Source organism: Gambusia affinis, linkage group LG12 (genome assembly GCF_019740435.1).
Source record: "Gambusia affinis linkage group LG12, SWU_Gaff_1.0, whole genome shotgun sequence".
In the NCBI taxonomy this organism is placed as follows: Eukaryota; Metazoa; Chordata; class Actinopteri; order Cyprinodontiformes; family Poeciliidae; genus Gambusia; species Gambusia affinis.
In genome coordinates, this window is record NC_057879.1 from 22,501,854 (window position 1) to 22,516,605 (window position 14,752).

Genomic DNA, 14,752 nt, shown 5'->3' on the forward strand with positions numbered 1-14,752 from the left:
AATCATAATATTTGTAAAATAAAGATGCAATATTATCAGAAAAACATCTTAAAATTAGGAGAAAAGTAATTTTAACAAAAAAAGCTAATAGATTAAGATCTGGCCACATTGTTCTCTTTAAAATAGACATAATTGTTTGTGCAGAGGTTTCAAAGTCCTGCTATTGATTAATAATTTGATGCGGATCTGTTAATATATGAAGTATTTCCTTATAAACCAATACCAAAGTATAACTTAAGATTTCTGTAACATTTCTCATGAAATAATCTACTTAATGTTTCTAATATTACCCCTGTATTCTTGTAATATTATGACATTATTCTCATAATAAAAACAAAGAAAGAAATTGTAGCCTGGCTCTAATGTTCAAAGTCCAAATAAGTAGAAGGAGTCAAACAAGATGGTGGCACTTGGTGCACTGACATCACTTTAAACTAAAGAAACCCAAGGAGCACATTGGTAAAAAAAAAAAAAATATCCTAATTCTCCAAAAAGTTAAACATTCAAAAACCAAAAATTTGGTTAATTGGTAAAAATCTTTACTTAGATGCTGGTCGAGACCCGAAGAAGAACTTGCAGCTCTAATTACACTGACATGCTTAAGTATCAATACTTTAGCATGTGTTGATGCTAAAGTATCAATACTTTAGCATGTCAGCTGTGGCGCCGCTTTTTCATCTGGAGTTAATCAGAGCAGGTGGACAGTTTGGGAATAATTGGAAAAAACTTCCAAGAGATTGGACAGCACACGTCAAAACCTCCTGCTGCAATCCTCTTTGATCAGCACGATTACTCAACCCATCTCCTCCTCACATCAGACGCTGCAAATACAGGGTGACAGGTGTAGCTGCGTCTTTGTTCCACTTCGCAGGATGCACCGCGTCCCCCTTCGGCGTGGCGAGAGGTTGCGCAGGGACATGGCCGTCTTCAGCGAGTCGTTCTCGCTTCGTCTGTTTGCACGCTGCTTGCCCTCCAGCCTCTCTGCGTTTCACCTCTACACGGATTAATGACTTACAGTATGAATAGAGCGGCCTCTGCCCAGGCTTTGAACGTGTCTGAATAATGAGTGGATGACATCATTTGGTCATTGATCAGCCTCATTCAAAGGTCAACGTATTCTGGCTCCACAAAGAGCGTAAGCCGGTTGTGAAGCCCTGGGAGAGGAGGGACAGTCAGGACTCGGGTAAGGAAGCTCTGTGATCAACTTAAAGACAAAACCTCAGACTGCTTGGTTTGGTTTTCCTGTAAAAGTGGAGCAGATTCGGGGTTTATTTCACCCTACATAGACACTTCATGCAGATGAATGAGCAGGCTCTTAAAGGACTCTCATTAAACTCCAGGTCATAGTTCCCCCTATTGAGCAGATGAAATAATGACTGCAGGGCTTTCTGAGCATTTCCTGTAGACTGAATGTGTTTCAAAGTCAAAATACCCCTTAGAGATGAAAAAAACAACAACATTTAAACTTACAATTAATTGCCGTTTAATGATTTATTAGAAATAAGTTAAATTCGATTAACTTATAAGGTCCGCTTATACCTTCTTTGTTGTAGTTTGGTGTTGGTAATTTTTAAGCGGCGATAGTGGTGTCGCATAACAAAGAAGAGAGTCTGGTTTGGGGAGAAAAATGCACTTTTTCGGTTCTGTTTCGAAATGTAAATACTCTACAAGCTCCTTAGCTTTGACGGAGGAACTTCAGCTGAAGAGTAGGAACACTTCATGATAAAAATACTCATAAAAGTAAAATTTTTCAATAAAGTTACTCAAGTAAAAGTAATTAAGTAAATGTAACCAGTTACTAATAAACTCTGGCAACAAGACAATGCTGCTGTTTAAATGTTTCTCTGTTCATGGGCAATTAAGTAAATCTTTTACTTTTCTATTCAGCAACTTAAGAGGTTCCTGTCTTGTTATATTTTATAAATATGTGTAAGTTTTAACAATGTGAGAACCACAATTTTATCTTTATTCAGTCTGTACTTAATACAACTGACCCAAAATAATGTTTTTTTATTCAACATATTGTGAAAAATGTAGATCTTTATGTTATAGAAAGACATCTGTCCCTCCTTATACAAGACAAAAATGGCCGCTTATCAACAACTTTCACCCCTGACGCTCATATTTTCCTCAATATATAATCTCTCAGTCTTCATACCTAACTCAGGACTTGGTAGAATCGGCCGTAGTTTTTTTGTATTTGGGTTTTCTTGGGCTGCATTCTTCCTGACAGTTGCAGTCGAGCGTCGTCTGACTGGATTTGAACTGCCGGTGAACTCCTCCTCTGCAGATGTTCTCTGAGTTTTAAGCCTGTATTTTGCCAGATGGATTCAGGTCACTGATGTGTTGAAAGGTGAACGTCGGTCACCTCCATCCGGAGATGTTTTTGTCTATTTCCGGCTACATTCATCCATTCCTTCACTTCCTATCAGGGTTTGGTTTTTTTCCCTGCTGCTAAGAGCATCAGGAATTTGATGCTGTCACAGTAAGAAGAGAGCGCAACAAAACATTTTACTGGGATGTCATCAAAACAAGCATTAATATCTTATAGATGGAGAGTGAGCTAAAAGCTACATTCAAAAAGAAATACAAGTCAACTTTTATTTAAAGAACTTGGGGAAACTAAGACAACGTTTTATGAAAACAAAATTCAATCACACCAGTTGTTTTGTCTTGACTTTCTAGACAAACCTTAGCTTTAGTTTGTCTACAAAGTTCAGTTCCTTTGGGGAGGTGTGAATGCGCAATCAATCTTTGATGTGGACCAAAAAAGCAAGGAAAGTAGCGCACATGACTCTAATGCAAAAAAATGGGGAAAAAAATAAATGGGTTTCCAGTTCTGAAGAACTAAAAACAGGAAATAACCGTAAATAAGTACATAAAAGTCTTAATGTGGGCAAAAAAGAACCCATTTTAGCTACATGCTATGAAGCTGGGTTAATCGGCCCCCCAAAAAAGAGACATCTGTGATAAATCAGAGACAGAAAAACAATGTACAACATTATATAAAATTTAAACGCATACATTTTATGTAAGCCTTTTATAAGTTTTTCACTGTCATTTCTTCTTGTTAGAGCCGCCACAGAGGCCAAAAGGTGAACTCCGGTTCGCCTAAAAACCTCGGTCTCAGTTTGGTTGAAGTGAACTCTGGTGCAGTGTGAATGCTAAACTTAATAGAGACACCTCCAAAAGCAGGAAGTGGATCACAGTGCAGAGCATTCTGGGTAAAACTAACCTAAACAAACAAGCTCGTCTACCACTAGTGGGAGAAATGGCTTATAGTCTTTTACCAAAGACAAAAGGGAAATGCTAAAAACAGTAAAATACGATGGTAATCTATTTTTGTTTCCATTTTGTGAAGAAGGAAGTTGCACTCATGTCTTCTTCAGACGTTTTTGTGTCGTTTGCTTCAGCTGTTCTTGGTGCAGCGCCACCAACGGCGAGGAGGGCAACAGGTTTTCAAATAGTTTGGCTCGTTAGACTCAGTGCAGTGTGAAAGCAAAAATTTAACAAATGTTGCAACCTTGGTCCCCATTCAACCCACGTTTACCAGAGTATCAGGTGGAAAAACTCCCTCAAAGGTACGCAGTTAGTATTTGGGGCAAACGGATGTTTTTCACTAACAGCTCCCAGATTTGAAATCATTAAATTGAAGACATGGAGAGAAAAACGGGAGGCGCAGCGGGTGCGAGAATCAAAAGAGCTCAGGAAGATGTTTTGAGTCGTTTAGTTGGATGAGAGATCAGACAGAGGTTGGAGTTGTTGCTCCACTGACAGCAGCACCATCCAGATTGTGTGGAGGGATGGAGCTGATTTGAAACGCTGCCAAACGTTGCACAACAATGCCTGCTATCTCAGGACATTTACAGCGCTGAATCATCTGGCCTTTGAGACGAGCTCACAGACACCGTTTTATTTTTTTTAAAGCTGCTTTGAGGCTGTCGCTCATGTTTGAAACCAAGGGGGAAGCGAGGAGAAAACAAAAGCGCCGGATGTGGAAATCTGAGTTTATCTGGTTGGTGATCTTCATTTAAAATGCAATCAAAGAGAATAATTTAAATATCAACATTAAAGTGAGGTTAAAAAGGCTTAAGAGGAACCTTCTGGATTCGGATAAACATAAGAACACTACAGGATTTCCTACACTTTTATTTTTATGGAGTTTTTGTCAGGTTTTTATGAGTTAAAGGTAAAAGATTCACAATATGTTTAACTAAGTTCTACCAAGTACTTTTGGTCTAGTTTCTAGATATCTTACTACACATGAATTAAGACAAAACTAACTTACAAGTGAGTTTTCAGCAATTTATAAACGCTTGTTTTAAGTAAATAATTCCTTAATATTGATAAAAAAGTACCAGTTCTGCTAGCAAATTATTTCACTTATAACAAAGCTTTTTCCCAAGTTATAAATCAAATAATCTGCCAGTGGAACCAGTACTTTTTCATCGATATCAAGGTATTATTTGCTTAAAACAAGCTCCTGTTTCTTACTGAAAAGTTACTTGTGTATTAGTTTTTTTTCTTTTCAAGTATACGAAGATATCTGTCCTAGAAATTAGACCAAAATACTTGGTAAGGTTTTGATTTTGCAGTGCAGTTTGAATAACTACTGCATTTATCAGCACATGTCTTCATGCACAGCGCTGGGAAATCATCTCACCTGATTTTCTTTGTGGGTTTCCTCTGCCAGGCTACCGGTTTCCCCCAGCAGACTGAGATCCAGTTCGCTCGGACCTGAACACAGACAAACCCAGTCGTTAACTCATAACAGGATCACTTTAACAGCTTGGTATTTTAGGAACAGAGTGAAAAAAGTACACCCTCTTTCAATCAGTTTAATGTATCAGGACATAATAAAATGTTCTCCTATTTACTAGGTTAAATAAATTATTTAAATTCACTTTAATGTGTAAAAAAACATAATACACACACTCTTCAGATGAGAAAAGATGTGCATGAAGAAGTAAGTACACCCCTCCTGTTTCAATAAAATTTAAGAACTGATGAACTTTATTTACTAGCAGCTACTTGCTCTTATTTATTAAGAATTTTGCAGCATAGCCTGGCAAGGTTATGTCTAAGTAAATACAAAATTAGTGGAACAATTGTATTTCAAAGAGATCAATCTCAAACTAACTGTAAAGCACGGTGTTGGTGGGGTGATGATGTAGGCCTAGTTGACAGCTTTTCTGTAAACAAATGAGTCAACAATAAGGCCGTCTATCCGACAGCTGGAAACAGGACACAGCAGTGAATCTACAAAACGGTGAAATACAGAGGTGGCAGAATCATGCTCTGGGGTTACTTTAATTAACATAGTACCAAATATTTTGTCAAATTACGACGTTTTTACTAAATGCCACTCAGTTTTGACCCAAAACCTGCTTGAAAACTAAAGATGTTCATTTTTCTGCATCACTGTGAGGTGAAACACAAATCAGCAAAAATGCCTTCACTGCACGAAAATCCAAAACGTAATCCAACAGAAATCTGTGGACCACATTCGTTGTTCCAATCTGATTCATATAGAGAACATTTTCAATGTTGACGGGAGTAAATATATTATATACAAGTCTGGAAACATCTGAGAACCTTTAAAATGATCAGTTTATCAGATTTGACTTTTTATAGGTATATTTTTGAATAAAATGAACATTGTTCTTTTATTCTATGAACTACTGGCATGTCTCTGAAATCCCAAGCAAAAAAGAAGCAGTGCTTTCAGATCTCAAATAATGCAAAGAAAACAAGTTCATATTCATTTAGAAACGATACTAATGTTTTAGAGATCAGGTTTTCAATGGGGTTCAATGGGGCTCAGTGCAGTGGGCTTTTCATTTTTCCATAGCTGTATGTGGGATGAGGACAAGCAGAAGTGATAACATATTCACATTCCCTCTGCAAAACCCTTTTCTTTTCATGATTTAAAACATCTAGGTCCAAAAACATGAATCATTTTCATTTTATCCGGACCTGCCTTTTCGAGCTGTAAAAACCTTGTAAGGCTGTAACAGCTGAATAAGAAACATCTGGGAGCATTAGTGAATAAATCAATCATGGCTTCCACCTGTTTTAAGAACTCCTTAACCTGTCTGCTTCCTGCTTGCAGCAGCAGATAAACAGTTTTCTCAGAGCCGGAGCTTCGTTATCCTAATTGGCTTCAGTTGTTAGTCTGTTTACCGAGACACACCTGCTGAGACCTGCATGGGATCAGAAACAGTGTCAGGTAGAAACTAGTTACATTTACATGATTACATTAGGAAATGTACTTTTAGGAGTATTTTACCACATTGCACTTTTTACTTTTACTTGATTAATTTTATTATGAAGAATCGCTACTCTTAATTCAGTAAAATTTCTGGATTTTCTGCCCACTGAATGAAAAACAAACAAGTTTTTACCAAAAATCCACCAAACACAGACACAATGCAGCTTTGGTTAAAGTTTCATAAGTTTTTAATTGAAGGAAACTGATCTGGAAAAAAATTATTTTGCTTTATTTTTTATTTTTTATTTTTTTTAAATTTTTTTTACTTGTATGAATTATTATCATTTTGGTCCTTAAACTGATTGATAATTTGATCAGTTACTCAGTTCTTGAGTAAACGTTTTACTTGATGCTTTTTACTCTTACTTGAGTACAATTTTTGGGTACTCTACCCACCTCTGGATACATCCCATAATTTACTTCCACAAAACAGGAAAAAAAAAGTGTGTGTATATGTATTATATATTTATATATATATTTATTTTATTTTATTTTTTAGGTTTTATTGATCCCAGTGGCCTTTATTTGATAGTTAATTGAGAGGAAAGTGAATAATGAGAGAAGGGGAAGATATGCAGCAAAGGTCACCAGGCCGGGACTCGAACCTGTATCATGCGATTAACTGATTTATTGATTATTGTGACAGGCCTTGGTATGCATTTATTTGAGCTACTGAGACGAATTGCTGCACCTTAAAAACCCAGACTGCTCTGGTTTCTAATTGGCAGAAATTCATCATCATCCTCTGTGAATGTAGTAAAACTTTTCCGCCTGCAGTCTAACATTTCAAATTTATTCAAGATGCAGCTTCAGATGTTCAGACGAAAACTAAGCCAGAAACTTTTTCCCCTTTGGTTTTTGATGCGTAATAATAATAAAGAGCTTTGTGATGCAGTGAAGTAAAGAATCAGCAGCCTGTCAGGGTTCGTCTGGCTCCGTCAGTGTGGAGACGTCTCTCCTTTGACGGGTGGTGTCAGGTGCCGGGGGCTCGTCGGCGCCACCTCGGCCCAGAACTCCTGCTGCTGCCGTAATCAGAGAGGACAGCGGCCTTATTTCTTCTGGGAAACTGCTACGAAAATACTACAGGACGATTTGTCCTTTTAGAGTCTATTTTATATGTGGTCATCAACTCATTATTGAAACATGCAGAGCTCATTCTCATTCTGCTGCACAGCATTCCACATCCTTATTTTTACTTCTGCATTCCTACCGCAAGCGTTTTAATCTTCAAAATGAAGCCAAACGAAACTAAACGCAAATTTTTTTATTGTTTTTAGCAAACATCCAAACCTGCAAGCTTCGGCGTCGCTGGCAGACGGCAGCTAATTACCTCCCGCCTGAGGTGGAAATCTGCTTTTAACGAGGCATTTTTAATTTGCAGAGAGTGACCTGCTTGTTTTGAAGAGATAACAGAATGAGCTGAAGATATTTGGAAACAACCAGAGAGAAATTCAACATAAATTACCGAAAACTTATAAACTTACAAACAAAGTTTTGACACAATCAAAGCTTTGCTGTTGAAATTCTGCTATTATTAATATTATTAATATTTATATTATTATTACTGCATTAATTTAACATGTTAAAAATGATTTATGCTTGATTATAATGGCATGTAAATATGAATTCATTATACCAGTTGTAGATATGGATAAAAAATACAAACTAAAATATAACCAAGTTAACAAAGTAATTTATTGGATGATGAAGATGAAAAAAGGGTGGGTATAAAAATAAGTTTATACTTTTACCGTCTCCTCTGAACGTGTAGATATACTTTACTGTTGTTTTTCTGGCTTTTGTTTTATAATTATTGTCTTGGTATGTAACTTTATTCTTTTATTACACTACATTAAGTAAAGTAGTGGAGAGTCAACGCTCAGCTCCAGTTATTACAACTAAAAACCAAATAATCTACTGCAAATAATTTAGTAGACTTGAAATAAAATGAAACTAACCATCAAGTAACGTTTCAACAAGATATGAGAGCTTGTTTTAAATCCATAATTCTTTAATCTCGATGAAAATGTTCTGGCTAAGTGAAATAATCTGCCAGTGGAACTTACTTTTCATCAATAGTAAGAATTTATTGATTTACAACTAACCTCTCAGCAAGAAGTGGGAGCTTCTAAGTTAGTTTCTGTCTTATTTCAAGTGTACCAAGTTATCTGCACTAGGAACTGAACCAAGAATACCTGGTAAGATTTTTTTTTTTAAGTGCGCTCGTTTGAAACATTGAGATTCTGCCCTCTTTAAGTCCAACAAAGATAATGTAATGAAGTTTCATGTGTAATTATGACACAATTTCAGCCACATTTTTGTTTATGTAATACTTTTCTGCAGTTTAAAATATGTGCACATGTTACAATCCATCCAAATGTTACAGCATCTGTTTAGTTTTTAAAATTTGCATCATGTAGCTGACGGCTCTCATTTTGGGGGGAATAGAGCGTCAGTTTGATTGTCAAGGATTGAAATGAGAATGGGCTCCGAGTCTCATTATGTGCTCAAACCAAACGATCTGACTCACAGATCATTCAGAGAAACAGACATGTGGGTGGTTTGCGGGTCAGTCTAATTCTGAAACTGAAATCCTGAAAAAGCAGAATTGCAGGATTTTTCTGTCCTATCCTAAACATTTATCTTAAGATTACTCTAAATAGATTCACCATCAACCAGCATTGCTGTCAATACCAAAACTCTGAACATGTTTTTGTCACAAACTGCTTTTAGGTGCAATATGTCACCTGCATGGTGACTTTTCATTTCCTAATGAGAATCTGCCTCCTTTTGAGCAATAACTGTTCGTCACTAAATTGCAGAAGCTGCCCATGATGGACATTTTGCTCAGCTTTTAAAACAAAGAGGAACGGCAGCATAATTGTTTCTTTACAGTAACAGAAGCATTGTTGCTGCGATGGAGTGGATTCAAAAGTTATAGATCGTATTTTTAATCACTCATTCGGTGATTTCAGAAGGTTTTCCCATCAATGACAACAGCAGCAGAATTAGCTTCAAATGTTTCTCTATTAGACTCAAATCTGGCTGCTGCAGTTTTACTTGATGTCAGTCGAACACCAAAGAGCCAAAAGACTGAAGATGAAGACTAATGAACGGATCGAATTATATTGGATGGATGGATGGATGGATGGATGGATGGATGGATGGATGGATGGATGGATGGATGGATGGATGGATGGATATATGGACAGTCGGATGGATGGATGGATGGATGGATGGATGGATGTATATATGGATGGATGGATGGATGGATGGATATATGGACAGTCGGATGGATGGATGGATGGATGGATGGATGGATGTATATATGGATGGATGGATGGATATATGGACAGTCGGATGGATGGATGGATGGATGGATGGATGGATATATGGATGGATGGATATATGGATGGATGGATGGATGGATGGATATATGGACAGTCGGATGGATGGATGGATGGATGGATGGATGGATGGATGGATGGATGGACGGACAGTCGGATGGATGGATGGATGGATGGATGGATGGATGGATGGATATATGGATGGATGGATGGATGGATGGATATATGGATGGATGGATGGATGGATGGATGGATATATGGACAGTCGGATGGATGGATGGATGGATGGATGGATGTATGGATGGATGGATGGATGGATGGATGGATGGATGGACAGTCGGATGGATGGATGGATGGATGGATGGATGGATGGACAGTCGGAAGGATGGATGGATGGATGGATGGATATATGGATGGATGGATGGATGGATGGATGGATGGATGGATGGATGGATGGATGGATGGATATATGGACAGTCGGATGGATGGATGGATGGATGGATGGATATATGGACAGTCGGATGGATGGATGGATGGATGGATGGATATATGGACAGTCGGATGGATGGATGGATGGATGGATGGATATATGGACAGTCGGATGGATGGATGGATGGATGGATGGCTGGTTGGATGGATGGATGGATGAATATATAGATGGATGGATGGATGGATGGATGGATATATGGACAGTCGGATGGATGGATGGATGGATGAATATATGGATGGACAGTCGGATGGATGGATGGATGGATGGATGGATGGATTGATGGACAGTCGGATGGATGGATGGATGGATGGATGATGGGTAAATGATGGACACTTGGAAATCAACTAAATAAATATACCAGTTTGTTAGTTTGTAACAAAACCTGTAGACAAAATGATCCACAAAACAAAACAAAACAACTTCACAGAACAATTAAACAAATAATATAATAATAAAAATAATAATAATCAAAAATAATCAAGTATTTTAAAAATTTAGATCTGAACCATAAAGATGATCTGTTATAAAACCCTCAGCGATGGTCAACAACATCCTGCCAGCTCATCCCAAAGGTCTCGTCCGTTTCCTTCAGCTAGCCGTCTTATAAAACGCTCCAGCCATAAATTCAGCACAGAAACACCTTCTGAGCAACGACTGAGCGCCGACTGGTCGCACCTTTCAGATCAGCTCTGTAAGCAGCTGTTCATCAGTTTTACATAACAACCTGCAGGGTGTGAAGTTTCAACCTTCAGTCTCTGTTTCTCACAGAGCTGCTAACTCTCTCAGTCTGGCTGCTGTGCCTGCTTGTGTTAACCAGGAAGTCTGTGGGCGATGACGCTTTTTCTTTTCTCGACTGAATGTGGGCCACTTTGGTGAAGCTAACTTCCAGACAACATTTCTGGAAATTAAGCTGAAGAATACAGCTCTGTAAAAATGAAGAGCCCACTGCACTTAACACCATGGAAAGGCTCTTGATTTTTCCACCCAATATTGTTTCCTGAACGCATCCTGAGTTAAAACATTAGTATTGTAGTTTCTAAATGAATATTAACTTCTTTTCTTCACATTGTTTGAGGTCTGAAAGCACTGCATCTTTTTTATTATTTTGACAATTTCTCATTTTCTGCAAGTAAATGCTACATTTTTTCTTGGGGATTTGTTGACAATTGCTCAATTTATTTTTATTTTCTCTCTAAGGTCCAAGATTTCTTCTTTAAGTGGGATATTTTTATAGTTCCATCTGGATCTCTAGTAAATATTTGAAACCTTAACAAAACTGCAGGTGTGGGTCTCTGTCTGGTGATTTTATGGTAAAAACATGTTTGTTTTTTTATTCAGAGGGTAGAAAATCCAGAAATTTTACTCAAGTAAGAGTAGAAATACTTTGTAGTAAAATGACTTAAGTAAAAGTAAAACGTACAGTGTATAAAAATATTCCTATAAGTAAATATTTTTTAAAAAGCTACTCAGGTAAATGTAATTGAGTAAATGTAACTGGTTACTACTCATCTCTGCCTAGCTGTGATGGTTTTGGACTGTGGAGAAAACCCACATTATTTCCAGCTGCATCTTCTCTGCTTGAGGTTTTTCTTGCCTGACCTTTACATTTTTGTTGGCGGCCATGTTTTTGCAGTTTGCACTGCCGTAGTCTTTTCATTTTTGGATGATTGACTGAACAATGTTCAAACTCTGCTTTTAACTCCTAACTTGTCTTAATGTAGTTGTTGTTATGCATTATGTTTTCTGAAAAATCAATGAAATCTTTCCACATTATGCTGACTATTTAGAGTTGCTTTTGAACCATAAGAAATGGAACATTGACCAACATATTTGACGTGCGTTGATGATTTTAATGATGGCATTTGACAAAATGAAACAAAATGTAACTGGTTTTCACAGTTGTTGACTATGTAATGTATTTTTTTTCTAAAATATTTTCATTTTCTCCAACTTCAGTTATTTTCACTGTAACGTGAGTAAAAAGAATAATAATCTATGGCAGTAATAAGTTCCTGTAGATTTACCAGCCACTTCCTGCCATGAAAATGGTGACTTAATACTTTAAGTGCACTAATGTCTTTATTCCAGTTTGAACGGAGCGTTTTACCGGTTCTCACAAGTCCTTTATAATTACCGCATGTCACTGCTAATGAATAAAAAGCTGATCTTACCGGCAACAGGCTCTTCAGAGGGAAACAGCTTGTTATCCAGAGTCATGCTGATGTTGCAGAAAACCTCCTCCTCATCTCGATCAGCATCCAGCTGAAACAGATGAAAGGAGAATAATATTAACTGTGGTGTTTAAAACTTTCCTGACGTTACCTTTTGTTGCTTCTCCCTTTGTTCCTGGCGGAGTTTGACAGATGAATGAGGCTTGAAATGAGCCGAGGGGCTCTTGGGTCGTTCTGCATTCAGAGCACACCGGAAGCTTTATTAACACTACATTAATTAACTTTTCCTGCGTGTCGATCGGCCCCTTTCAGAGCCTTTAGAAGCCCGGCTCGCTTCCCCTACATGATCAGGAAGAAAGAGGGCCGTGACGAATCAGGTTTCTGAGTGAACTTGAGACTTCACTTCACTAATCTGCTCCTTGGAGACCCTCATGTGTCATTCAAAAGAAATTACAGCAGCTGAAAGGAAAAAAGTGACCGCAGACTGTGGAAGGTGCCACAGTAAAATGGCAGTTTCATCTAAATGCACTGCAGTCTTTGATTACAACGAAATATTTAACCAAACAATTCACATGGATCTGTTTATCATGTCTATGTAGTAGGTTTTGTTATAGTGGCTTAGGGTGCAGGATAATTTACTCACAATTAGCCTGTATAGCTTAACGTAGCTTAATCATAGACAAGTGTATTTTTAGCGCCGTTAAGCTAACTCTACTTATCAACTTAAAGTGGAAATTATTTAACCATTATAGACTACAAATTACAAACAGGTGTTTAATTACTCCCTTTAAATCTCGCAGTTAGCCTGTTTAGCTTAGCGTAGCTTAACTGTATACAACTGTACGTTTAGCACCGGTAAGCTAACTCTATTCAACTTATCATCTTAAAGTGAAAATTATTCAACCATTATAGACTAAAGGTTCCAAACAATGACTCCCTTTTCTATTCACATTTAAAGTGTCTATCTTAGATTAACTGTATACAACACTATTAGTATATTCACAGTTAGCCTTTTTAGCATGGCTTAACTCTATTCAACTTATCAACTTAAAATGAAAATTACTGAACCATTATAAACTACAAATTTCAAACAACTGTTTTATTACTTCCTTTTCTAGTCACATTTAAAGTGTCTATCTTAGATTAACTGTATACAACACTATTAGTATATTCACAGTTAGCCTTTTTAGCATGGCTTAACTCTATTCAACTTATCAACTTAAAATGAAAATTACTGAACCATTGACTAAACTTACAAATTTGCAAAGAACTGTCTACCCCCTTTTCTGCATTATGAAGAGTTTTTTGTGCAGTAGTTTGAGCTTATTCTTATTATTATTAAACATCATATACGTCAGCCTGCCAATGGGACTAAAGATGGAAATTAGCCGCTTAGCTATAATCACATGTATTTGCTTGTAAATGTTACTTAATACATAATGTCCCATTTAAAAATAATATAAACTTGAAACAATCAACAACAAAAAACATATTAATGGCAGTTATAAAACAACAAAAGGACCAGTCCTGCCACCTACTGACTTGAACTACGACTGAACTTCCTGCTGAATCTTCGTCAGGAGAGAAACTCGCTGCACACTCCAAACTTAAAGTAAGTGGGGACAGTGGGAGTCAGCAGAAACGTACAAAAAGGATAGAGCTTTACAGATGACAAGCCTCCTCTGAAGGTCACCATGGTAACAACAACCCCCCCACCAAAGGATGAGAGCCCGCATCTGAGTGTGAGATGTGTGGGAGACTCCCTGGAGTTTACCTGCAGAGGGGATCAGGCTGAGCGTTACTCAGTCAGGTCTGTGCCACAGGAGAACAACTCGCCGCGCTTCCCTTCACAGCCACAACTGTCACCCTCAAAAAGGCCGATCCACGCAAATACACACCAGAGTCGAACACCATTCAACTTAGAGGTTTTTTTAAATGTTTTCTGTCGTTTTAACGAGTAAATGCCTGATTGTGAGAACAGAGCAGGAATCGGTGAAAATGTTCCCTGAGGTGCATCGTTTACATTAGCTGTGAATTCTTTACTAAACCGTTTTATCATTAATATTTTTCAGACTGTACAGAACAAAATTAGACTGAAAATAGTTTAAATTGAGAAAAATACCAATATAACCAATGCATGCAAAACTCCCAGACATTTCTGAAGATGAATACAAAGAAAGTAAGGATTTAAATGTGACCTGTTACGCTTCCTTGAACAGGTAAGCTAAGGTCTTTGAGCTACAAAAAACCTGTTCATTACTTTTTTTGTACAGCATAATTTTTAGATAATAAGATTTTAGTACGCCGTATTTTGAGCTGTTTTAGGGCATCTTGTCTCTTTAAATCCTAATAATCTCCTGGCCACGTCCCCTAACTCTGTGTTTATACTCGCATGTTAAAATGGCAGCAAACAGATGCACAATTATGCAACTGTGCATCTTTGAAAAGCAGAAGTAGAGCCTTGTGCACAACC

General features: G+C 37.5%; 1 protein-coding gene and 1 long non-coding RNA gene across 2 annotated transcripts in view; one reads left to right on the forward strand and one right to left on the reverse strand.

The window, feature by feature from the left end:
- ak5 (adenylate kinase 5) overlaps nt 1-14,752 on the reverse strand; it is an 89,033-nt gene that overhangs the window by 30,065 nt on the left and 44,216 nt on the right. The window contains exons 7-8 of the mRNA XM_044133668.1: nt 12,280-12,370; nt 4,664-4,737 (exon numbers count right to left, since the gene is read on the reverse strand). Of these exons, the coding sequence (XP_043989603.1) occupies nt 4,664-4,737; nt 12,280-12,370 (165 nt within the window). The remainder of the gene's footprint in view (nt 1-4,663; nt 4,738-12,279; nt 12,371-14,752) is intronic.
- Nucleotides 1-14,752, forward strand: part of LOC122840889 — a 50,359-nt gene that overhangs the window by 17,270 nt on the left and 18,337 nt on the right. The window lies entirely within an intron of this gene.